At 41.6% G+C, this 24,014-nt stretch overlaps 1 protein-coding gene across 1 annotated transcript; it reads right to left on the bottom strand.

Moving 5' to 3' along the window:
- Positions 1-791: 791 nt before the first annotated feature.
- On the bottom strand, positions 792-14,283 carry dlec1 (DLEC1 cilia and flagella associated protein). Its single transcript, XM_038728757.1, has 38 exons — positions 14,010-14,283; positions 13,769-13,909; positions 13,501-13,657; positions 13,185-13,298; positions 12,914-13,098; positions 12,347-12,564; positions 11,315-11,399; positions 11,104-11,191; positions 10,661-10,834; positions 10,420-10,556; positions 9,125-9,217; positions 8,779-8,869; positions 8,470-8,632; positions 7,886-8,078; positions 7,665-7,741; positions 7,370-7,532; positions 7,154-7,247; positions 6,878-7,008; positions 6,594-6,743; positions 6,353-6,483; positions 6,008-6,158; positions 5,682-5,798; positions 5,401-5,522; positions 5,105-5,287; positions 4,947-5,014; positions 4,685-4,836; positions 4,438-4,547; positions 4,272-4,342; positions 3,847-4,067; positions 3,525-3,677; positions 3,294-3,416; positions 3,105-3,199; positions 2,858-2,945; positions 2,520-2,717; positions 2,226-2,387; positions 1,985-2,135; positions 1,422-1,539; positions 792-1,278 (listed from the first exon to the last, which is right to left on the bottom strand). The coding sequence occupies exons 1-38, from the start codon at positions 14,082-14,084 to the stop codon at positions 1,164-1,166; spliced, it is 5,058 nt and encodes a 1,685-aa protein (XP_038584685.1). The 5' UTR covers positions 14,085-14,283; the 3' UTR covers positions 792-1,163.
- Positions 14,284-24,014: the final 9,731 nt, after the last annotated feature.

The raw sequence follows: 24,014 nt of genomic DNA, 5'->3' as shown, positions 1-24,014 counted from the left end.
ACTCCAGCCAAGTCAGGGATGGAGGAGCACCTGTGCTGTCTGGTTGTGAGTCTACAGTCAAAGATTTTGTTCTGCCATAGTTCTCCCTCCTGTTATGTGTATTGAACATGCCTTTACCCTCCCTGCCGCACTGGAACAAGCTTGTAATCTGTGTGTGGAAGCACTACTAGTGTTTATCCTTGTGGCGGCCATTTTTGATTTTGCTAAAAGGGTTTTCTAGAAAAATCCATTTTCCTTCAGGGTGAACTGTAGCCGCTAGCAGTCAGGCCAAAACCTTAAAATACTGGGGAAGTAATTTCTTTTTACAGATTAAACTTTACAGTAAATAATGGATTTCCTGTGGCAAAGCTGAGATTCCCAGTGGAGAATCCCAAGAGAGGAGCCACTGCTATGGGTCATCCTCCAGAGTCAACTGCCTGCCAGGTGATAACAGCTCAAAAAGCACAAACACAGAGGCAGAAGGTTTTTGCCAACAACTACAGAGCTGCTGTTCGTTAGTTAGAGAAATACAAGACTCATTTGATAAAACCCCACTTGAAAAACACATCTGGTATCAATGATCCAACAGACTTTCCTAGTATCCATCTCCTGTTTCCTGTTCTGAAAATGGTTTCAAGGGTCTGTCGCATGGTGTCCACGTACACTGGGACTGGACTGGGAGACTGGGAGAAGACTAGAAGTCAAGACTTTTTACTGTGATGACATATAGTGATTTGAAACATCGCTTAATGAAAGAGTTTGTTATTAATTTTGAAATATTTTTTTTTGCAGAGAGACTGGATGCAATTAGGTGAGGTTTTGATAACCTTTATTATCACATGCCACTAAGCTAAGGCTGTTGTACATTAGGCTAAATACATCTTTGTAACATAAATGATGGTGATGGTGATTAAGTGTGTTGAGCTACATGTTTCATCACAACTCACATTAATATTTAACTGCGTAAATACTTCATTAATATGTAAACATGCAGAGTTTTAGTGCCTGTATCTCAATGAGGATCTTATGAATATCTACTTTAAACCATCTTGATAGAAAACCAGTTACAACTTCTTCTTTATATGTCCTTTATATTTATTTCCATTCTTACAAAAGGACTATAAATAAGTTGATTTAAGGAGAGCAGGTTAAATAGCAGGTGGTGACTGATATTATTAGGATGCCTAGTTAGAGCTGTGCGCCTCATCAAAGGATCCCGTTCCCTGGAGCTGCAGGATGAGGGGGTTCTTCACCAGAGGAGACTGGATTACTGCAATGGCCCTGAACGCTCTGTCCTCACTATGACACACAATATGCAAACATCTGTAATTAAGCAAGTTTTGCATATGGTAGCAAAATGTCAATATGTTTTTCACCTTCTCAGTTCACGCTTAACATAATCCCTGTGTAGACATTGTGTTAGTGATCTGTGGTTTATTTACCTGGGAGTGAAGCTGATCTGAAGACACTGGCTATAGCGGTTAACATGGAGCTCCTTGGACCTGAGAAGCCCAAAGTCTGGTGTCACTCTGAACGCATGGGAGTCTTCTTCATCGGACTCTACACACACACACATACACACACATACAGTGAAACACACTACTAGTATATTAGGTCAATTATAGGTTGACAAGCTTTGCGAACAAAGGAATATGAATTATAATTGACACAATGGGCATCATTATTTGGTGCAACATCATAGACATAATTTTCTGGGCAATACAATTATTACTGCATAAAAGAAGGAAACTCTCATTATAAAGCTCCAAACTGATTATAATAAGGAGGGAAGAGGCAGACACATTCCTGCTGTTACAGAAAGTAATGATATGAAAATTGATATATATTAACTGGCAGTCCAAAGTAGTGTGTGTGTAAAAACATTAATAATTACAGCTAGTGTAGCCAAGTTAGGTCTAAATCCCAGACCCAACCAAACCCCAGAGCTAATGTAAGACCACAGGAGTGAATGCCAAATGAATATAGAAGACAGATCAGTAGTTGCCTATAATTGCTTTCCAGTATGTGTGGGCTCCATGGCTGTAGAGGTTGACTTCTATTGTCTGCGTCTGACCGATGTAGCAGAACCCAAAGTTGAGGCCGTCACTGGACAGACGCATTGTGGCAAGATCCAGATGTGCACAGAGCGGCACTGTCTGCACAGAGCAGAGCAGACGTGAACTTTGTGAATAACATACAAATTATTATACAGTGTTATTTCATTTTCTCAGAGATGCAGATCTGACCTGCAGGGTGCTGTTGCTGTAGAGAATCAGGAGGTTCTGCTGGAACCTCAGCGTCCTCTGCCCACATGCACTGTGGATCAGTGTCACCCCAGGAGGGACGTCCTCATCTGCCTGGTCTGCATGGTCCAGAAGGGACAGGGAGCAGTGGAAGGCCACCTTCACCTGGTATTCACAGGAAAGAGTTCAACTTACGTGTCGAGAACAACAAGATAACACACCCTTAGATAAAAATCTTTCTGCTACCATATCTACAGTATATATTATCCACAACATGGCCGCCTCTCCTTGTCTCACCTGCATGCTGTGTTGTGGCTTCAGCACCAGAGACTGACTGTCACCAGCAGGCAGGTTGCTGGAGGCACTGGTCCGGGCTCGAGGCTGCGGCTTGAGCACTAAAAATGGAGGCTGACACCCTAGTCTGAAGTGTAGGAGCATTTCTGAGTTGTTTTTCAGCTGAAGAGTCTGTGTGATGTCAAATTCGTGCACTGCCAGCTACGGCGCAAAACAACCAGAAAAACGACTAGTGAGCATGACTGGCCAGAAATACAGCACACCTCGGGATCAATACCTCGGCCGTGCACTTCAGTATGTCAGAGCACTGTTCATTAGTGTTATAGATTTCCCAGACCTACCTCCTTCTCTGATTCTTCCCTCATTAAATCACCGGCTGAGGCACGAAACTCTAGCACCCCTTCATCCTCCTCCATCTGCACCAACAGCCTGCAGCAACAGGGAGCCAAGAGGAAGACATACAACTTAATCAGACCAACTCAAAGCTCCTTCTGCTTAACCTCAGCTAATTTTAATTTAGGAAACATAAATTCAACTGGATGTATTGAGGGCTTTGGGGACATAAATAGTGTGATTGTAATGGCTTACACTGCAGGCCTTACGACTGCTAGTAGATCCACTCTGACAGGCTCCAAATCTAAACCCTGAGCTCTTCCAACTTTACCTGGGACACAGGCAGCCGTCTGTAAACAGAGGGTGCATCAGAGTCCTCTACTGTTTGCCTTTTTTTCCCAGGATTTAAAACTGAAAAAGTGTTTTGAGTGTTGAACATGCTACCTCGGAGTCCAGACTCATGAAGCCCAGAGCCAAGCCCACACATCTGGACTCGCAAACTGACCCGGAAAGAGTGAGGGGAGTAAAAGATACATGGTTTGTACCGCTACTTTTAGCTGGTATCACCTTGAGATAAATGACAGAAAGAAAATGCGAAATTATTCATATGGCTAAAAGCTACAAAGCGTCTAAGTGGTAAAATGCATGCATGTGGATAAAATCCAATCAACATACTATTTGCTGAGGTGTGATGCAGTATGGGTAATCTGAGAGGTTGCCCACATGAGGTCTGATGTGGACAGAGCAGAGTTTTGTCTTTGCAGGAGAGGGATAAAGACAGGTGTCTTCTTCTTCACAGTCAGATATATATTCCTCTCCTTCCCCATCCTGAAATCAATGAGATTATGTCACTTTGAGCCGATGAAAGAAGAAAATGTGAATTTTACGTCGCAGCACTTACTGGCATCGTAGCCACAGGAATTTCCCAGAGGCGACGTCATAAAAATCGTTAAAGTTTATGTTTGTTTATCTGTGCTGTGATGTTAAATGTACTCACAGTCACGCTTTGGAGGGAGGCGCTCGTTCCCTCAGAGCTCGGGCTCTGATTTCTTTCCCAGGCTGTTTGAACGTTCCCATCAGAAATCCTTAATGCTCCACTCAACACCTTATTGCCATCGGCATCTTTAACCGGGAAGGCGTCTCCATACGCCACCACAACATCCACCAGTTTATGGTCATTCGGATCTACGTTGTATGTTTCCCAGTCAATGCGAATATCTGGTAGCATATAAAGATTTAGATAAGATAAATCTTATAACCCCCGGAGGGGAAAGTAGTGTGATTGCCCACACACAGTCATCAATAAGACAGAAGTCAGAGAGGCCACAGCAGACTACATATTAAATTTAAATACATTAGTTGGTCCTTTTCCTATTATGGAACCCCCCCCCAGGACAGGGTGTTATTTATGATTATGCTTACCAAACATGGTGGGGTTGTTGATGCGAAGAAGACGAGACACCGTGTCGCCTCCAGATACATGAGTGCCGAACCTTGTGATGCAAACAGGAATGTCAAACCAAAAGATGTAATGGCATCATCACTAATGATGGTGGATTTAATTGGAGAAATAGACAGAGGAACAGACTGTATGATTGGTCCCTGGCCATCTGGACGAGGGCCCGTCATTTGGAAGTAGAGCGGGCAGCCTTTCACTGTCATCTGCATGGGAATGAGTGCAGGCTCAAGGTCTCCCACCTGCAGCAGGAAAATTAGATTTAATGTATTATTATCAGTCTACAACAACATGAAGAGGATCCGTGTATAAAAGACGATGCTCATTATCTTAATCTTGCAATAGAAAGATATCTACACCCCATTGTATAACGACGTACATTACATACGAGGTGATCTCTGTATTCCCCCCACATGTCAGTGTAGGCAGTGACATCCACGGTCTGGGTCTCAAAAGGTCCCAGCGTCCCAGTGTCTGGTAGTGCAAAGAAAGCTGCACCTTTTCCATGAGCCAGCAGGCTGCTCACAAACTCTGCCAGCAGATACAGAAATACAGAATCTGTAGCGCATGTACTCAATCTGCTTACATTTATTATTTCAATTAGAAAAAGAGTGTACACTAATGAAAAAATTAAAGCATACCCTCATGTGCTTTTTCCTCTATCTTCTGAGCTTGAAGAGAGTGAAGCGGCCTCTTGTCATATCTGAATCTGTGATTAAAATGTGGCCCGTGGCACATCAGCAGTTCAGTAAAGCAGTTCTTTGATCCATTATTCAGGTGTGTGAGCGAGCTCCCTTACCTTTTCTCTGACTGGTTATTTGGCTTTGAGGCACGGCCGGTGAAATACTCCGCCTCTATGGTGAAAGAGGCGGGGACGGCAGTTTGGTTGGATATCAATAACTGCTTAGTAACGGCTCTCTTCAAAATGACATCGTCTCCAAAGTCAAGTAACAGGGGTGAGGAGTTATCATCTGGGGCAGAGCTAAAAGCAAAGAGCAGTGGTTAAGTGTCAATCTGCGAGGTTGAACACTTATGCTATGGAGTTAGTGCAGCTACTAGCTGGTTAGATACTAGAGTATACGCCAAGGTTACTACCGGACACTAGGCAGCGAGTAGGACACGCTGAGTTTCTTAGTTTTGGAAGCCATGATGCTAAGAACAAGAGGAGAGTTCATCTCCTGGACCTCACAGAGAGCGGCCACCTCAGTCAGCTCCAGCTGGATGAAAAGACAAACAATTTAAAAACACAATAATCATTAAAAAATATATTTTCGGTGCGTCTTTTAGTTGCAGACATCACAGTATAGTACAAGTGGTACAACTGTGTTGAATGACAAATCCTGTGACCTTCTGTTGTGTTAATAACTGGTACTCACATCTGTGTGAGAGGTAAATTTAACTGTGATCTCCAAACTGGCATGAGGCCCCAGAGTACCAGATGAGGGGTCAAAACTGGCTGCACACAGTTCAGCCTGTTTACCCTGGAGCTGCTCCTAGAGGGGGAAATGTAAAACTCGATTCACCAAGCATTAACTGTCTTTAAAGACATCCTAATTTAATAAAAATCATTCTGTAATTTGAAAATATGTACCCAAACAACCTTATGTATCACACAGATGATGCACTGCAAACATGCAACATTCATCTTTCTTACAGTAAAATAAGAGGTGATAAAATGTTAAAAGTAGTGATGCAAGCGTACCATCCAGCTGAAGCGTGAAGGCAGCAGAGTCTGGTTGAAAAGAGTGACGGTTGCTTTGGCAGGGACTCCGATGTAGAGCTCAGAAAGAAGCAGCTCGCAGTTGAGCAGACACACCTGGGGAGACTGCACATCTGCTCGCACCGACAGGAGACTGCAACAAACACACAGGTTACTTGTTATCGACAGGACAATGTCACTGAGAAACAACATTACTGTTATCAAGGCTGGTCCCTTTGGACCACTTAACAGCCCGTAAGCTCCAGCTGCTTTAAATACGATGCTTATTTTCCCCTTAAATAAGGTAAATCTGAAAGCGAGGAACAGTGCAGTTTTGTGCATCCTTACCATCCCGTTCCATTCTCCACTGTCAGCTCCAGCTGTGATTCATATCGCTGGCAGAAATGTGGCCTAAATAGCACATCCACACTGCAAGAGGCCAAGGGGGGCAGCACACCTCTGTGTGGCTCCACAAAGATCTATGCAACAGAGATTCATATAGATAGTAGTAAAAAAAATAAAAATAAAAATCCACCTTGCAATAAGCGTGAACCATACCTTTGTGTTACTATAGTCCCCTGCACAGTACCTGTGTGCCTTGGTGGTCCTGCCTCTCCTTCAGCACCCAGGAAGCCTCCAGCTGGGTGACATTAGTGAGGAGCAGCGTGGTCTGTGTCTGCTCCCCAAGCTTTATGAGCCCAAAGTCCACACTGGGGACACTGAGGGTCACTATGGGACCCTATACAAAATCAAATAATGAGCATAAAGTGGTCATAAACTATACTCAAAGAATCTCATAGCAACAAACTATTAATGTGGGATAGTAAAGTACTTTGTTAGTTATTTTTTGATGGTGCTAAGATTTGTTTTTACCTTAAAAGAGACTTCCACGGCCAAAGTGACAGGCTCGTGGCGGTGCTCTATGTGGCAAACCAGACTGGTCACAACCCTCTCCGGCTTCCCTCCAGTCACAATCAGGTCGAAATCAAAACACTCGTTCTCCTCTAGACCCAAACAAAAGAAGGACAAGTCAATCAATAATAAACCGATAAATCAACTGTATCAAATGCTGTTTACAATTTATAATTTTTATAATAATTACGATTACGACGAATTACTATTTATTCCACATTGCCCTGTGTGACACACCTATTCTCCCAGTAGAGGGCTCTACTTCTATGATGTGGATGCTGCTCTTCCTCTCCCATTGAAAAAAGATGCAGGTTTTGCTGTGGTTCCACATCTGATACACCCAAGACATACAAGCACCATGAACAACTGTAATTGCGGCACACAATGATTTGACAGAAAAATAATATCTGTCAATTCTGGCTAAAATGAGGAGAAAGTGTTAACTTAAATAACCTTGAATTGCCTGCGGGTGGTTGTGCACATAAAAATCTCTCCAGGGATTACAACAGCATAGGGCTCTAGAAGGACCTGGTACGGCTCTGTTGACCCCTTGACCTCGATCTCCATGACGATGACATCGCTCACCTTGGAGCGAGGGCGCACAGGCTGAAGGACACTAGATTTCCACACACACAAAGACACAATCCAATACTGGGTTAGACGGGGGAGCCTCTGTTTAGTCTGTACGATGTCAGAGTTCTTTGTATGTGATGTTGATTTCACATGATTATTTACAGTTTAACTTTACCCATTGTCACTGGGCTCTGGTGGCAGCTGGGGGACATCCCTCAGGACTAAGTGACAGACACTGTGGTAATCCTTCAACTTCAGAAAACAAGAAGATTGTTAATAGGACACGAAATAAATATCAGTAGGACATGTTTCTTTCTGGCTCAGACTGTACTATGAAATCTAGCTTTCAAACATGAGACTCAAAATGTTGATTCATTTATTCTGAGTCTTGTGTACCTCTTTTGGACAGAAGGTGAACAGAAACTCTTCTTCCTGGCAGGGGGCCAGAACCCCTGTTACAGGGCTGATGCTGAAAATATCATCTGTGGCCAGGTGGAACTGGATATGGGAGGGCTCTGGGGTTTCACCTGGAAGCAGGGGGTGCAGGTTGGGCTTCATGATCCGCCAGTGGAAAGGCAACTCCAGGTGGCTTCAGCCCCAGAGAGAGAGAGAATGAAAGAGATATGTAATGTGATATTTAATGATACCTGAAGCGAAACTCTTTTTCTACATGTGCTATTGTGAAATGAGCAGCGCTGGGTCAGCGAGAGAACAGCCGCCCTGGGTCTTGTAGTTAATCAGTATTTAGTTTCTTACTCAAGGACACTTATACTATGTGAACGCTACCCACTCTCACTGAATCCCAGTGCTCCAGTTTAAAAGTGGTCTCCCTACTCATTATGCTATCTTGTTGGCCAAAAAAGAGCCCGGGTGACGTTTATACCAGTGGAGAGGCATTACATTCAATACATTTTAAAAACATGATATGTTCCTGCCAATTCATTCTTTGCAGTGATGATGTGTGAGGGTGTGAGGCTTACACATTGTTTCTAATGATGAGTTTTTTATGTTGCACAGAGTGAGGGTTGCACGGGCTGAAACGGACAACATGCTCTGCCGTGAGGTCATGCACCTCTCCTACTACAGGAGGCTCCTTCCTCCCAGATACAGACACAAGCTCAAGCGCGATCAGCTGGCCCTCCCCTGGGAAACACACACATTATAGAGACAGGGGTGGGTCCCCATCCAAATAAGTACATTTTACCTTACGTCGGAGAAATTTCAAAGTATACTTTTTTGATTTAAGAGTTAAGCTCTTAGGAAGTTTTCTGATCACTGAAAAGATTCACCTTCAATGGAAATGTCTTTCACCTGGCAGTTGTCACACACAACAGTGAAAACCTGACAGCTCTTCTCAGCAGTGGTGGGAAAGAAAACCACCTGCACACACACACGCACATATTTGGAAGACACAAAGATTGAATACTGAATTTCCACACACACACAGTCAGCCGTGTGAAAGCAGTGATTAAAAAACTATACTGAGAAGACTTTAAACAATAACCCAGGTTCCCAAGTATATAAAATCGTAGTGAGTAGTGCTAATAACAACTGTGGTTATATGTATATATCAAGCACTGCATCTACATATTTGTGTTCCAACTTAATTAAAATGTACCTCTATAACAGACTCACCTCCACTACAATGGCCTCCCCTGGATGCAACACAAAAAGAGACGGGCTGACAGCAAAGGGTGGCAGCTCAGAGAAGTAAGTTCTAGCAACAGACTGTATAAAAAAAAGAAAAAACGAGTACCTGTCAAAACACAGGAAGGGAACTTTTTTTACAATAAAAAAAGACAAAATATCTTATCTGCTGATAATTTAACAATCACCATGTGTCCAGAGAGTTACATTTACTCCGTTACATGTACTCAAGTAACTTTTTTGAGTAAATTGTACTTGTCAGAGTAGTTTTAATGCATCATACTTTTACTCTTACAAACTCTTTCAAATGGTGATAGCAGCTAATATTAAAGCTACAGATAAAATTTGGCGCACCGTGCAACCAGCCCCGTCTCATCCCAGGGCACCGATACCAACGTTTTGTCAGGCTTTCTCAAAGAGTCGGTATCTGACGCCCTGGGATGAGACCGGCATGGTGCAGCGGGTTTTGGTTGTGAAGTCAAAGGCTACACCGTGCCGACAATGAGCTGACAGAGAGCAGTGTCTGTTGTGTTATTGCAAATATGTTAATAGTACAGTATATCATGCTTAAAAACTCCTCCTGCTTTCTGCCTTAATGTAAATATTCAAGCTAACAGTGTACAGTCGCCAGATGAAGACAGACCAAATTATGCACACACAAAAAAGACAAACTACTCTTATTTTATGTGGATGTGACTAATATAATTTTTCAACCACAGATGATCTTCCCCAGGTAAACATGAAGAAGTGAACACACCTGTATTTAATAGGGGAATAAATTATGAAACATCACAGAGTTATCTCCTAATTTGTTTTGTTTGCCAAATCCTAATTTAATATTGTGGGACAACAAGAAAAGAATTTGTATTCTAAAATCTTTACTTATTGGAGTACTAACAGGCTATAATATTAGTGCAATATTTTGTAATCACACTTGATGGATACACACTGGGAATTTTTTCCTCGTGTAAATGTGGCAGGTTATTTAATTAGGAGATGATGACTGGTCATTTCATTACAAATACACGCGTATGTTCACTTTACCTTTACCTGAGGAAGACATCTGAAATAACTCACATCCACATCAAATAAAAGACTTGGGGGAAATGTCAGTTTTTTTTCTTTTCCTAAGTTACTCATTAAGTTACTCGCTACTCAAGTAAATTTTTTAGTAAATACTTTTGTACTCTTACTTAAGTAGTTATTTTGAGGACCACTTTTACTTCTACTTGAATACTTGGACCTACGATGTGTCTTAGATAATGTGTCGGATAGATTTTTACCCTGAGGTTGGAAGCTGGCCACTGGTTCTTGGGGATGATGCAGAAGGTCCCAGCGCTGAGACCAACATTTTGACACAGGAACTCAACAAACTTTACTCCTCCAATCAGACAACAACCACAGTCCAGAACTCTTGGCACTACACAATAATAAGGGGCAAACATATCAGTAACACATGATCAAATAAAGTACACAGATGAGCATAACAACAACACAAGGTCGGTAGATTGTAATAAGACTCACAGGTGAGTACTGGAGGGGGTCGCCTGGCCGCGATGGGCACCACAAGCAGGTGTTCGGCCTGGGTCTCCACCACTATGAAGTCCTCGTAGTCCCCCAGGGAGTCAGGAGCGAAGCGCACTGTGTACTTACAACTCATCCCTGGGGCAACAACACCCCCCTCGCCGGGGAATCGCCCTGCCAAAACATACCTTAATGTCAATCCCTTCTGACATTGTACCAAAGAATGATCTACACTCACTTGTGTGCATTTTATCTTCTTGTACTTTAATGTTTGATACAGTAGGTGGTGCTAGTGTTCACAGTAAACAACAACACGAGAACGCCCAAAATCTCCACTAACTTCATTCCAGAGATGTATGACTTTATAAAAACTCCCTGACCTTTTTAGAATCACTTGAGCTGGTATAAGGAAGCTGTATAAACCAACAAAGGGAAGAGCTCACCGAGGCCAATAGAGAAGTAAGGAGTGGTAGGAGGGATGACTCGGACATGTCGGCTTGCGGAAGTCAAGTTTTTCAGCTCCAGTGTAGTCTAAAACAAGACGGGGCATGTTAATACACATCATCTCATTGGCAAACATTAGTAGTCTTGGATGTGTCCTTGTCCTGAAGTTATAACTGTTCAGCATAAGAAAGTCACTGAAATCTCACACACCTCATAAACATGTCCCACGCTGTAGTCAGAGAAAACCACCACTGAAGGTTTTGCTAGGAACACTGGGAAAGGATCATCAGTGGCGCTTTTAGGTGAAAAAAAAGCACAAACAACCTGAGTTTTATGTATCAATAAAGACAGTTTCACAGGAAGTGGTGAGCTGGCTAACACGCTAGAATTACTAGCCAGCATTACGTTCTACATGAAAACCACAAAGCAAATGTTGTGCGCTTTAACTGCACTGATGTGAGTGAAGCAGGAATGGGTTCTTGGTAAAATAAACCTTCCTGTTGACCCAATAATGCTCACTGTCATTCACAGTATCTGTACGCAAAGCACAAATAGAATCATGCACATATACACAAACATGAACCTGACATCTCACACCTTCACACATACAGTAAAAATATAAAGGTTAAAAAAAACCTTAGGAATGCATTTGTACAGAGTTAGTACTATCTTATTTTATATATTGCACAAAAAAGGGCTGCCACACAACCTCACACATGTATTAGATTGCTTACAAAACTACAGCCAAAGAGTATACTGTATGCTCAACGCAAGTTAGCCTATCTGTGTTTGTGTCAAAATTCGAAAAAGTTGCATATATTACGTGACCCAGGCCTGATTTGATTAAGAATGTGTCAGTCAGATGGCAGAAACTTTTTGTCCTGAGATTTATTAGCATTTAGGAGGGGGAATATTATACTTACTAGTTATACTTTATATTTAGTTGGTATAATTCGTAAAGCCTTTATACAGTAAATTAGAATACTAATAATACAATAAATAAACTCCTCCCTTACAGGTGTACTACACAGTAAATTACATAATGCCAGGAGTATCAAATTGCAAATCGCTCCTTTGGAACAAACGGTGCAATTCTTTACCTCTACTGTTGGAAATGGTTCTCGTGTTTGCATTTAATATTGCAGAGGGATTGTCTTACATAAGCCTATTGTGTTCGGTCAACTATGTCAATGTCCTGCCTTTTTATATTTGCTGCCCTATGACTCAGCACACGCAAGGTACCTCTGCTCCTCCATCCCTTTCCTCACATGCTCTGTCTTCCCCACTTTGGGCCGGATGAGGGATGTGCCACCCTGCTGCGCATTCGGAGGAAGGAAGCGAGGATTGCGGAGGAAGTTGTGTCGATCTTTCAGCTTCTGAAGTTTTTCCCATCCATCTGCCCGATCCTTTGCGCTTGGCTCATCCTTCCACTTTGGTCTGGGTTTGGTCTGGGTCGGCCTCTGAAGCATATTTTAATTATGTTTTGAATTGAACGTTTACAGTATACTGATGTAATCAAGTATCCCTCCTTCCCAGAAGAACTCTTCCAAGATCAGAACCATCATTTACATCAGCTTCTAAAACTCAGAGGAACTTTTAACAATGTTCTTTTTGTGTCCTGCTTTGTCTGTTGTCTCCTTTTATTTGTTAATTTTTTTCAATTAGTCTTTTGTTTCACTTGATTATCTAGTCTTTTAATTGTTGGCAATTAGGTAAAAACACAGTATAAATACACTCCTTATTAGTGCATAGAGTATCACTCTTGTTAGCTCTGTCTAATCGAAAGGGTGTAGGCTTCTGACTCCTCACCTCCCTGGGAGTTTTCTTGCTCTTTGGGGTATCAGAGCTGGAGTCAAAGGTCTGGCTGAGATCTGACTGGTTCATTTCTGCTACACTCTCTTCTGCTCTGGGAATCTGAGTATACCCATCATCCTGCGGCTCCCTGGACACGTGCATGGTGTGGGCGATGGTCGGTCTTGCAGGATCCAATTTTACTAACAGGAAAGGGATATGTGAAAAACTGAGCCAAAACACACAGGTTATTAATCATTTAAGATGAGCCCTAAAGAGGGTCATGTACTTGCTGTTGGTGTTTCCACTTGGAGTTTTGGTGTAGTTAAGTAGTCCTCGGGGGAAATCAGGTTGTTCAATTTGAGAAGATCTTTGTCTACACACCAGGAAAAGGCTGATTGGACTGAAAATAGACATAAGAAATAACAAATCAAATAGAGAACATTATTACACCCCTGGTATATTAAGATTAAAGACAGTGTACAGTTACAGCTCATCATAATAAATGACATTAAGCAATCATGCTGCGTACTTCAGTAAAATAATACAGCACTTTAAAGCAGTATAAAATGTCATGTTCATTCATGACAATGTTTCCATCCCACCTGTAAGGAGGCCCTGATGATCATAAACATCTCCCATCCTCTCTTTCATTCTCTCATAGGCCTGGCTTTCTGTGGCTGCAGCCCGAGCTCTGGCCTTAATTATATGGCTCTCCAGCATGTCAGCCTCTTTCATACACCGGCTGTATTCAGAATGAGCCTTTGTGATTGAAAACAAAAATTACTTAATAATAATACAGATTTATTTTTTCTGTTGGAATTGAATTGTGAAGCATGCAGCACTGTTTTGTTAACAGTGTTGTAGAATTACCTGTTGAAGCTCTTCAACATATCTGTCATGGTAGCTGCTCCGTCCACTCTTCGTCTTGATAAGGTTGGACAAAGTGTCTTTCCCAAGGATGTCTTTTGTGTAAAGGGCCTTGAAAGTGCTTGCTAACACATGAGAAATGTCCTAATGTTCGAGAAAAGAAAGGTTTTACAATGTGAAGTCATTTTGCTTGATGTTTAGTGGCTATTCTTAGCAGCTATAATACCCAACACGTGTTCATTACCTGAGACTTTCCTGATGCGGGCCTGTGACTGTCCACAGACGGATCAAACCGCCTCGTCTCTGGCTCTTCCTGCATGGTACACAAGCACTGAGCCACTCATGTAGCTCACTAGCTTACAAACTTCAACTTTATTTGCACGTAACGTCAACATTAAAATAGAAATAGACACGAGGCGATTTTAACCGTTGATCTTCCAAATATGCACAAATAATTTAGCTAAAGCTGCGGATAAAAATTCATTTTGTTGAAGTCCATCACTGCTCGCTGCTCTTCCGCCATGTTGTATACATGTGGTTGCCATAGAGACAGACGTCACAGAAAACCCCCTACAATTTCTCTTTTTAATTTAATTTTGTTCCCCAGAACAAACAAACACCGTATCATTACACAGCTTTCTTTGTAGTAGGCATATTGTTGGCATTTTCATTCATCAATGCCAAACTATGACCAACACACACTGAATGCACTAAGTTATCGCGGTGAAGTTAGTTTTAAGTTATATATTCGACCCGGTGACGGCTTCTTACTCAGTACACCCAGTGTGGGCATTTTAAGTGCGGTTAGCTCACCTCCGGTAGATCGCTTTCAACCACCGGTGGTCAGCTTAGGGACTAACAATAAATTACAATTTATTAAACAGTGTTACGGGAAATCATCATTTATTTCAATAGCTTCCATGCGATCCAACGACATCAAACCAATGCCGAACTGTAGAGCTACACTGTGCAAATGAGACACACCTCTTCATATTATGTTTGAGTGCATATCCAAATTTATATTAATATTTATTAATAATTTATGGAAAATAATGTTTTTTTTTTCCAATAGCTTCCATGTCATGTGACCCACGGACTCCAAACCAATGCCGAATTATTGTACTACACTAGGCAAGTCAGACACCTCTTAATAATAGATTTGAGTACTTGTTTTATTTTAATATTTATTAATATTATATGTTTTACTCTTGTACAACTAGTGTCTGCGAAAATCACCTCACACACATTCATAATCTCCTGCTGGTTATACTACAACATTTAGTTAAGGGGAAAAAAAGGTATAATTTTGGGGAATTTTAATATTCAATAACTTCGCTGTTGTAAGCTGTAGGGGAGAACGGGGTACAACCTAACACATTTTGGTTTAGTCTAAATAATTAAAGATCAAAGGGAAAAGTCTGGACTACAAACGAGCTGTTTTCAGGCAGTGTTTTCTGTGGGAGATGGGAACTCCCTTTGGGGTGGACTTTGGGCTTTTTCACTTTGCAAACATATTACATATATAATTCAATAAAGGAGAGGGGAAAAGCCTAAAAGCATAATACCACCTCTTTAAGATGTTACTACTTGTTTTTAAAGCCCTAAATGGCCAGGCTCCAGCAGGGAGTGGCGTGGCAGCAGGTGGACTGGCGAGGAGCGGGCGGATGAGGATGCCCGAGAGGAGAGGGCCGGTGGACGAGCCCAGCCGACTGAACGGAGGACGCGGGTGAGTGAACCTGGGAGGGAAAGCAGAAAGACAGGGTTAGACGCAGGAAATAACCAAGGGCTAGAAAAGTGAGATCTCTTCAGGAGTTAACCGGAGAGAGGTTGGCACCAGGTTGGGAACAACAACGATCAAGCGAAGATGGTGTGGAGAACCGGGGTTGATATACAGGCAGGGATGAGGTTGATTGCTGGCTGTGTGGCAGGCTGGGGATGTGGCTGAGGAGGTGCAGGTGCGAGTCGGTGGCTGGGCTCAGGAGCGGAGGGAGAGAGAGAGGAGGAGAACACGCAGGGGAGGAGACACAGGGGGGCAGGCAGAGTACAGGAGAACAAAACAGTGGGAGAAAGAAAATGAATTTTGAAAAGTGCTATACAAATATAAGTTATTATTATTATTATAAATCATGGTCTATCAGGGATTAATAATGGCTATATGGATTATATCCACACATCAAAATATATATAAATATTGACAGGAGACTGCGTGTGAAACACTGTCAACTTCACTGCAAGACAAATATTTGGGCAAAATCTACCTCTATGTGTTCACAATGTTGTTCTTGAAACCTTAATGCCAATAAAACCCTTTCAAAATTAATTGAAAATAGTTTTTATTTCAGTGTGTGAGTTTTAGTGGCATCTAGTGGTAAGGGTTGCAAATTGCAATCAGTGGCTCACGGTGCATTCACTTGCTCCTGGGATGGTCCCAATTCCTGAGTTATGAAATTGTTCTTCCGGCTTCAGTGTGTGTTCATGTGCTCTTAAAGGTTCAGTGTGTAATATTTAGGATCTACTGACAGAAATGCAATATATTATCCATAACTATGTTTTCAGTGGTGTGTAAAGACCTTACATTATGTTTTTATTACCTTAGAATGAGTATCTAATATCTACATAACCGCAGGCAGCCCCTTCCATGGACGTCGCCACATTGCATCGTCATGTTTCTACAGTAGCTCAAAACGGATAAAATAAAAGCACTACAGAGCGTATTTCATCACTACGTTCTTCTTGTTCTACTTCTGGTAGAATTCAGGCAGTGCAGACACTCATCATGATGTTGAATGCGTACGTTAGAAGAAGAAGAAGAAGAAGAAGAAGAAGAAGAAGAAGAAGTAATAATATACTCCAGGGGTCGGCAAATAAGTTTTGCATCGGAGCAATACTTTCAACCATTAGATGATGGGTGAGAATATAAGATATAATATTGAAATGTATGAACATGTTGTTTGGTTAACTCAGTATGTAAGTTGCAGGACATTCTATACTCAGATAACGGCATGTGCTGCACTGTTTTTGTTTCAGTGTTTGATCCGCATCCATCAAACTATGAACGCTTTTTCATACACCCCAGTATCTCCAGGCAGAGGACATTCAGGGGAATCACGTATTCTGACGGCCCTTTCAGAGGTGTGTCAAGCAGGCTACAGACTCTTTTAAAGTCGTTCATAATTTTTCAAAGTAAAAGTTCAGTTCAACTCCAAATATAGAATTGACCCTTCGCTGAGCCACACCCCCTGTAGATACTGTTGCTAAATCCAACAAACTGTCGGACCTGACGGACTTTTATCACGGTGCTGCCACTGTTTATTACTGCACTCCCTGGAGAAATATTGTCTAATTTTGGGGGAAATCATAATAAATTACATAAATAAATAAATCATACTTCTCCTTTCAACCTCTCTGGGTAGCGACTGTATATTACATGTGCCCCAGGAACAGTGTTTGACCATATCTTGGAAAAATACGGGAAAAGAAAGCTAGAAAACAACTCCTTTTTCATTAGAGTCAATGGAGCACAGCCATGAAAGTGTCGGACCTCAGTTAGAGCGAAACCTATACTGCACTATGATTGGCCAGCTGCGTGTTTGAGGTGTGTTGCAGTAAACAAGGGTCAGTTGCAGTAAACAAGTTTCTTGTGCTTTTTATTTTGTAGGCAAAACCACTAATGAGGAAGTGATTGTGTGAGTAACTGTTGCTGTCATGACTGAGATCTATATCAGCAACGCTATCAAAGTATTTATTTATTTATATTTTATGCTGCTATCAATGTACCATAATCTGGCCGCAGGCCAGATATTATTGTTGGTGGACAGTTTTGGCCAGGATCCATAATCACAGAGACAATGAATGTGTTTCCCTTGTTTGTATAAACTTTATTTAATGTGTGGTTTACAATGGACTGTGGTGCAGAAACAGAGACAGTGTTTTATATACATTTTCCATGTTATCTGTCAGTGGCCAAGTCACAATAACATATGGTTTTACTGAATAATAATAAGTAAATATAATTTCTTAATATGTCTACCTAAAGAAACCTAATTTCTCAGAAGAGACATGTTTTGTGCTGTGTCAGCCACCGTAGCTGTCCTATGCTCTTTGAAAGGGTAGGGGATCAGTGGTAGACTGGACATATGGTTGCAATTCACAACCCTCACCACTAGATGCCACTAAAACTTACACACTGAACCTTTCAGTCAGAAAGTGGAATCAACGTGGAAGCTACTACAAAGATGTTTTGGATTAGCATTATCAGAGCATATTGACAACAGCTCACTCTACATAGATAACAAACTAAGCGTTATAACCAAATTACAAATTACAAGTTTGCAAAAATATGTATATGCATAATACACGTGGGCCTCTATTTGTTCAAATTTCTCTTCTTTTCTTGTTTCTAATATACCAGACAACAATTACTACCACTACTACTAATGTTACTTGTTCTTTAATCTTTGTATGTATTCAACGTAGTGACAAAACACGCTCTATAGAGCAGTTTGTCCATTTGGGCTACTGTAGAAACATGGCGACGCAACATGGCGACATCCATGTAAGAGGACCTGTGGTGTATATAGATAAAAAAATGGCTCATTCAAAGGTAATCAAAACATATCAGTTCATTATGTAAGATCGTTATACACCACCAACAACATAGTTATGGATATTATATTGTATTTCTGACAATAGATCCTCCTAAACATTACACAAAGAACCTTTAAGCCTAGTTAACACTTGCTATTAGTTGGTCAGATAGATCAAAACTGTACTATGTTTTAGGCAAAAAGACGGTTATTAAGGTAAAACACGATTGGATTCAGTGGCTTACACACACAGCTCAATAGGCCTAATCGAGGCAATTTCATAAAATGGACCCCGCGTTAGGCTGTGCCCCGCTCCCCTATCTCCTGTATGCATATTAGCTGTGGTTTTTCTTTGAAACCATCCACAAACTTATTTAATTCCTGTCCATTAGCTACCAAACTTCTGGCATTCCACTGCAGGATGCAAAACATTAATAGACTAACTTTCAACCTCATCATCATCATCATCATCATCATCATCATCATCTTCCATTTGGTTTCCATTATTCTTTCCCCTTCTGTCTCTTGAGAACACATCTATGGAGGGTAGCTGGCTCAATCCCTACAAACCCAAGACTCCTCTCAGCAGCCTTCACCGCACTTCTTACAACATCTGAATTATTCTTAGTCTGCTTCATATGATACATCACTCAATTTTCTGTTATACAAGTATTCCCTCCTCCTTATGTCCCCCACCTCACCACTTGTTGCAACCTTTTTAACAGCCTCGGCATAAGACACCCCTTTGTTAGTCTCCCTATATTGCTTCACCCTCATAGCCTGCATTACTCACATTCACGATTTCCAGCAATGTGTCGTCACACACATGCATGAACCACACTTTACCACGTTCTCCTTACACTCAGAGATCTCATGTTCACCTCCACATTTCCCACATCTTCTACTTCCTCTACAAGCAGCTGCAATATGTCCATACCTCTGGAATTTAAAGCACCTCAAAGGTGGCCTTCTGTGTGGATGCACTTTTAAATGACAAGAACCCTCGGAACACTCGTTCTGGGAGGGCTCTTTCCTGAAAGTTAACACCATGGTCGATGATTCCCGCTTAGCTCCATCACAAAAGACTTTAATTCGGGTGGCCTCATCAACCCTCACCCCCTCTATGCCGCTTATCAACTCGGCCATGGAGATCTCCAGAGAAACCCCATAAATCACCCTTTTCTTACCAGCCTTGCTCCCTGGAACAAATCCTTACACCCGCTGCTTCCCTATCGCATCCAGTGAAACAACTCTGTTCAACTGAGCCACAGACTTGCAAAATACAAGCAGCTTCCCATCAACCAAGATTCTTGCACTCAGGATGTCACCCAACTCTTCATTCAATTCCCCAGCTAGCCTGCAAAGCTTCGTATGTATCCAGACAGCAGTCACTCGGCTAGCTGTGACTGAGACTTTCAATCAAAGTGGCCACGTCCCTAATAATGCAGAACTTTAGGGCTTAATATAATTTAAACGGGTGAGTTATAAAAAAATTCACCCCCTCACAGTTATCATGAAGTGCGAACTTAGCAATATACACTAAAACCAGCTTTTGGACCAGGCTGTAAACATGTTTAATTCTGCTGTAAAGTTTGGCTTTTTAACATGGGGTCAATGGGGATTGACTCCCTTTTGGAGGCCGCCTCATGTGGCCACTCGATGAATTGCAATTTTAGTCATTTCTGGTTTGGCTTCAGTCTGGAATCTATGGAGGGACTATGGAGGGATTATTGGGTCAGAACTAAAACTAAAAGTAGAGGTCAAAAGTGAATTTGGTATTTAGGATTGGGCATTTAGCCATTTAGGATTGGGGTTTTGGGGATTTGGGGATTGAGGCTTGAGTCATTTATGCAAATGAGGAGGCGTGACCCAAAGGCTGCAGGGAGGTTTTAGAACGGGTGAGGCACAGAGCCACTTTATGGACTGCAGGGGGAGCTCTGACTGCCAGCGCACTGCCATGAAAGCCAGCAGAGGAAGTGAGCAGGGCTGGAGGGAGGACTATCATTTATAATACCATAACTAAAAGTGTACAGCATTTCTGTCCATGTGGCAGCGGACAGTACAGCAGGTAAGATATGATAACATTAGCAAGTTAGCTATATTAGGCTAACTGTTGCTGACATGCATGGGTTACGTTACTGTTGGAACATGCAGGTTTTAAATGCAGCTATTAACCCTGCTGCGGGCTGTGTGTATAAACTGTAAAGATAAGGTGTAGAAGCTGTGTTTCTGGTAATAGCACCATGCTGGGCAGCTGACAGGTGTGTGTTTACAGTGTTTGTGTGCTCTGAAAAACCAAGTCTCAGCCGGCAGACCTAGTATGGTATTATTACTACAAACATATGGATGTAACGTTGAGGCCTGATAGACATCCGCTAATCAGAAACAGAGGACACTACCTGCATCACTGCCGATGTCATTTGACCAGGGAGTGAATGGGGATTAATGCGATTGTCATCAGTTTTTTCCTATAGTGTCTCCTTTTGTTCTTTCACTTAACTGTGTTTCGAGTGTTCCCGTCTGTCCCTATGTTTGTTATTGTCCCATGCTCAGTCTCCTGGCTCCCGCTCAGCTGCCTATTAGGGCCTAAAGTCTACACTAGAGGTGTTTGCAGTTAACGCAAGCTCCACTGTTTTTCCCCACTGACTTGTCCTCCCCTGCAGACAAAGATGTTTCACCTGGACATGAAGGACCACTTGGTGTCACAGCTTTGGATCAGCCATCTGCAGCAGAGTCCCAGTCCACTGGGTCACACCACAAGTTGGAAATTACAGCTACAGCTGATTCAGTAACCTCTGGATCCACTCAGGACTTTTTCTCTCACTTAGACTTGATTTACTCTTCATTGAAGGCTTGTGTTTTATCTTGCAGAGTTTCTATGTGATCTATAATTACCTTGTTTTATTTTGCTCATTATATTATGCATATAAATAGCACAGAGGTGCAGTCTGACGGGAAAAGCTGCTTGTCTTTTATTTTCACCATATATAATTACTGCTGTTGTACCTAAATTTCCTTTAGTGCAGTCTGATCTTAACTAGTATACATGACCATACAGCCTATGGACAGTTTCTATGATCAAGTGTTGTGCTATACCCAGTCTATGACTATACCTTATTTGCTACTGTCAACCACAGCATTTTAATCAGTAAACTAGAAAATTAATTTGGGCAATGTGGCTGTGTCTTAAAGGGGCTCTCTTCCTATCCAACTGGCAGGACATTCTCTGTGTCTCTTGACAACTTATAAACTGGCAATTATGACATTTTCTTTGAGGTCCCACAAGGCTCAGATGTATATTTCACTTTCACATGATATCCTCAGCTGAGTTTGTATTTCACTTTCACATGATATCCTCAGCTTCTAGTTTATTGATTAAAATGCTGTGGTTGACAGTATCTAAGGCTGCAGTCCATTCTAGAAATACTAGGATAAAAGGTTTGTTTGCAGCATTGTTGATCTTTCGATCACTGACTACTTCAAAGCTGTTTTAGTGCTGCGGTTGGTCCTGAAGTCAGATTGATACACATCGTATAGATTGTGGAGGGACAGGTAATTATGCAGTTGTTTGTAGACATCCTTTTCAAATATTTTACTAGGAAAAGGGATATTGGAGATTGGTCTGTAGTTGCTTATCCCAGATGGGTGTAAGTGGTTCTTTGAAAAAAAATTGTGGGTCAAGGAAGCAGGTGGAGGAGTTTAGCTGCTTTATCACCTCTTTTGGATCATAGAGGTAGTAGGTGAAAAATTATGCATTGTGCCCACAGTGTTGTGATGGTGTAGGGGCATTAGATGAACTAAAGATGACTAGGGTTGGACATCTGAAGGCATCTGAAGGAAGTTTGTGAATAATGTCAGACGAGATGACGTGGGCAGTGCCGAATGGGCACATGGCTGGCTGTCCAGCAGAAGGCAAACGTGAGGCAGAGGAGCAGGCGGTGATCCTGAGGTACAAGAAACAAAAGGTTAGTCACAAAGAAAACACTAGGAAGCAAAGGAGAGATGATGAGGCAGGAGCTCTGAGTTGATTGAGCCTGAGATTCTTAAACAGCTGATCAAAGTTAGTTCAATCAACCCTGAGTGTGTTCACTGAGTTAGTAAGTGGGGAATGAAAAGAAAACTACAATTCACCATGGCAATGAGTAAATAAAGAGCGAAGTCTCCATTTTAATCCAGTGGTGCTAGAAATATGAATTCACACAGACCATTTCATTTATCTTAAAAAACTGTAGTGGAGGAAGGATTAATGATTCAACACTATTACATTTGATTCAGTGAAGCACATTCAGTGTTTAATAAAGTGCTGATATCCTTCTGTATGTTGCATTGGATTTATTTAGCTGATGGGGACAAAATACAGGTGGCAATAACTGAAGATGACATTATGAATCAAACAGATAAGACAGTTTACTCAAATACCTGTGAATGTAAAGTCACAGTCCAACCCATTAAAAAAGATTTTGGTGATTTGCAGTTGAAAATTCGTCTAGGTTCAAATTGACTCTATTTTACATGCATTTTGAAGACTATCTGTAGATGTTCAAAGACTTTGGAACTCCATTTAGTCCATACCCAATGTTAATCATGGTGCATCCAATTTTGGTTACTGTTTTGTTAAAATCTAACTAGCAGTTACTAAGCCTCTAGTGTCGAGTTTATGCCCAAACTTAGGAGAGAACATCTGAATAAAAAATATTCAAAGTGTGGCTTTGAATATCTTTACTAATATCTGCAACATACATAAACAGATCGAAACATTGTTATCAGCATGGTCAGTTCAGACTCACATTAAGTTACAGAAATGCACTGCCATGTTGAGGCTTCTCACATAACAGTATACCAATAAAGGAAAACATTTGGCACAACTCCTACATTATACAGATTAGTGTTGTAGCTCCTGTTTATTACAGCTGCATGTACAGTCATGTTACAGGCTTTACAGTCACAATTTCTTATATGTACCACCACAAGGTCTTAAGCGGATGATACATGGACTATTTACGTCTACTTGTGTACGTTCCGTTCATATATTATGTGTGCTTGCAACATATCTGTAACATACACAAACAGATCAGTACATTGTTATGAGCATGGTCTGCACTGCGTTGTTGAGGCTGCTCCTAACATAACTCACTAACAGTATACTCCCTCTTGTGGTAAAAGTGGGATCTAACACTTACTTTTTAACAATGCCCTGCTTGTGTACAGGACACTGTAGCACAATACATAATTAAACAATACCAAAAAGCAAAAGTATCACAAAACCGTACTAGGTCTGCCGGCTAATACTTTATATCTGCGCTATTATGTTTTTCAGAGCACACAAACACACACCTGTCACCTGCCCAGCATGGTGTTATTACCCAGAAACACAGCTTCTACACCTTATCTTTACAGTTTATACACACAGCCCACAGCAGGGTTAATAGCCGCATTTAAAACCTGCATGTTCCAACAGTAACGTAACTCATGCATGTCAGCAACAGTTAGCCTAATATAGCTAACTTGCTAATGTTATCATATCTTACCTGCTGTACTGTCCGCTGCTTTCTCGTCAGATGGATAGCATTCCTTTCACTGCTGACTTTGTATGTGAGGCCACATGGACAGAAATGCTGTACACTTTTAGTTATGGTATTATAAATGATAGTTCTCCCTCCAGC

Source organism: Micropterus salmoides, unplaced genomic scaffold (assembly GCF_014851395.1).
Source record: "Micropterus salmoides isolate LMB-PRFRI ecotype aquatic unplaced genomic scaffold, ASM1485139v1 Ms_hic_scaffold_1, whole genome shotgun sequence".
NCBI lineage: Eukaryota > Metazoa > Chordata > Actinopteri > Centrarchiformes > Centrarchidae > Micropterus > Micropterus salmoides.
Note: the sequence above shows the minus strand (reverse complement) of the source record. Positions and strands in the feature narration are given on the sequence as shown.

Excerpts from the sequence above, each read along its gene's own strand:
- dlec1 (XM_038728757.1), bottom strand. The coding sequence starts at position 14,084 with ATGCAGGAAGAGCCAGAGACGAGGCGGTTTGATCCGTCTGTGGACAGT. Across the intron at positions 10,835-11,103 it reads TTACTTCTCTATTGGCCTCG|GGCGATTCCCCGGCGAGGGG; the intron begins GTGAGCTCTTCC and ends ATGTTTTGGCAG. Across the intron at positions 2,136-2,225 it reads ACAGCAACAGCACCCTGCAG|ACAGTGCCGCTCTGTGCACA; the intron begins GTCAGATCTGCA and ends TGCTCTGTGCAG.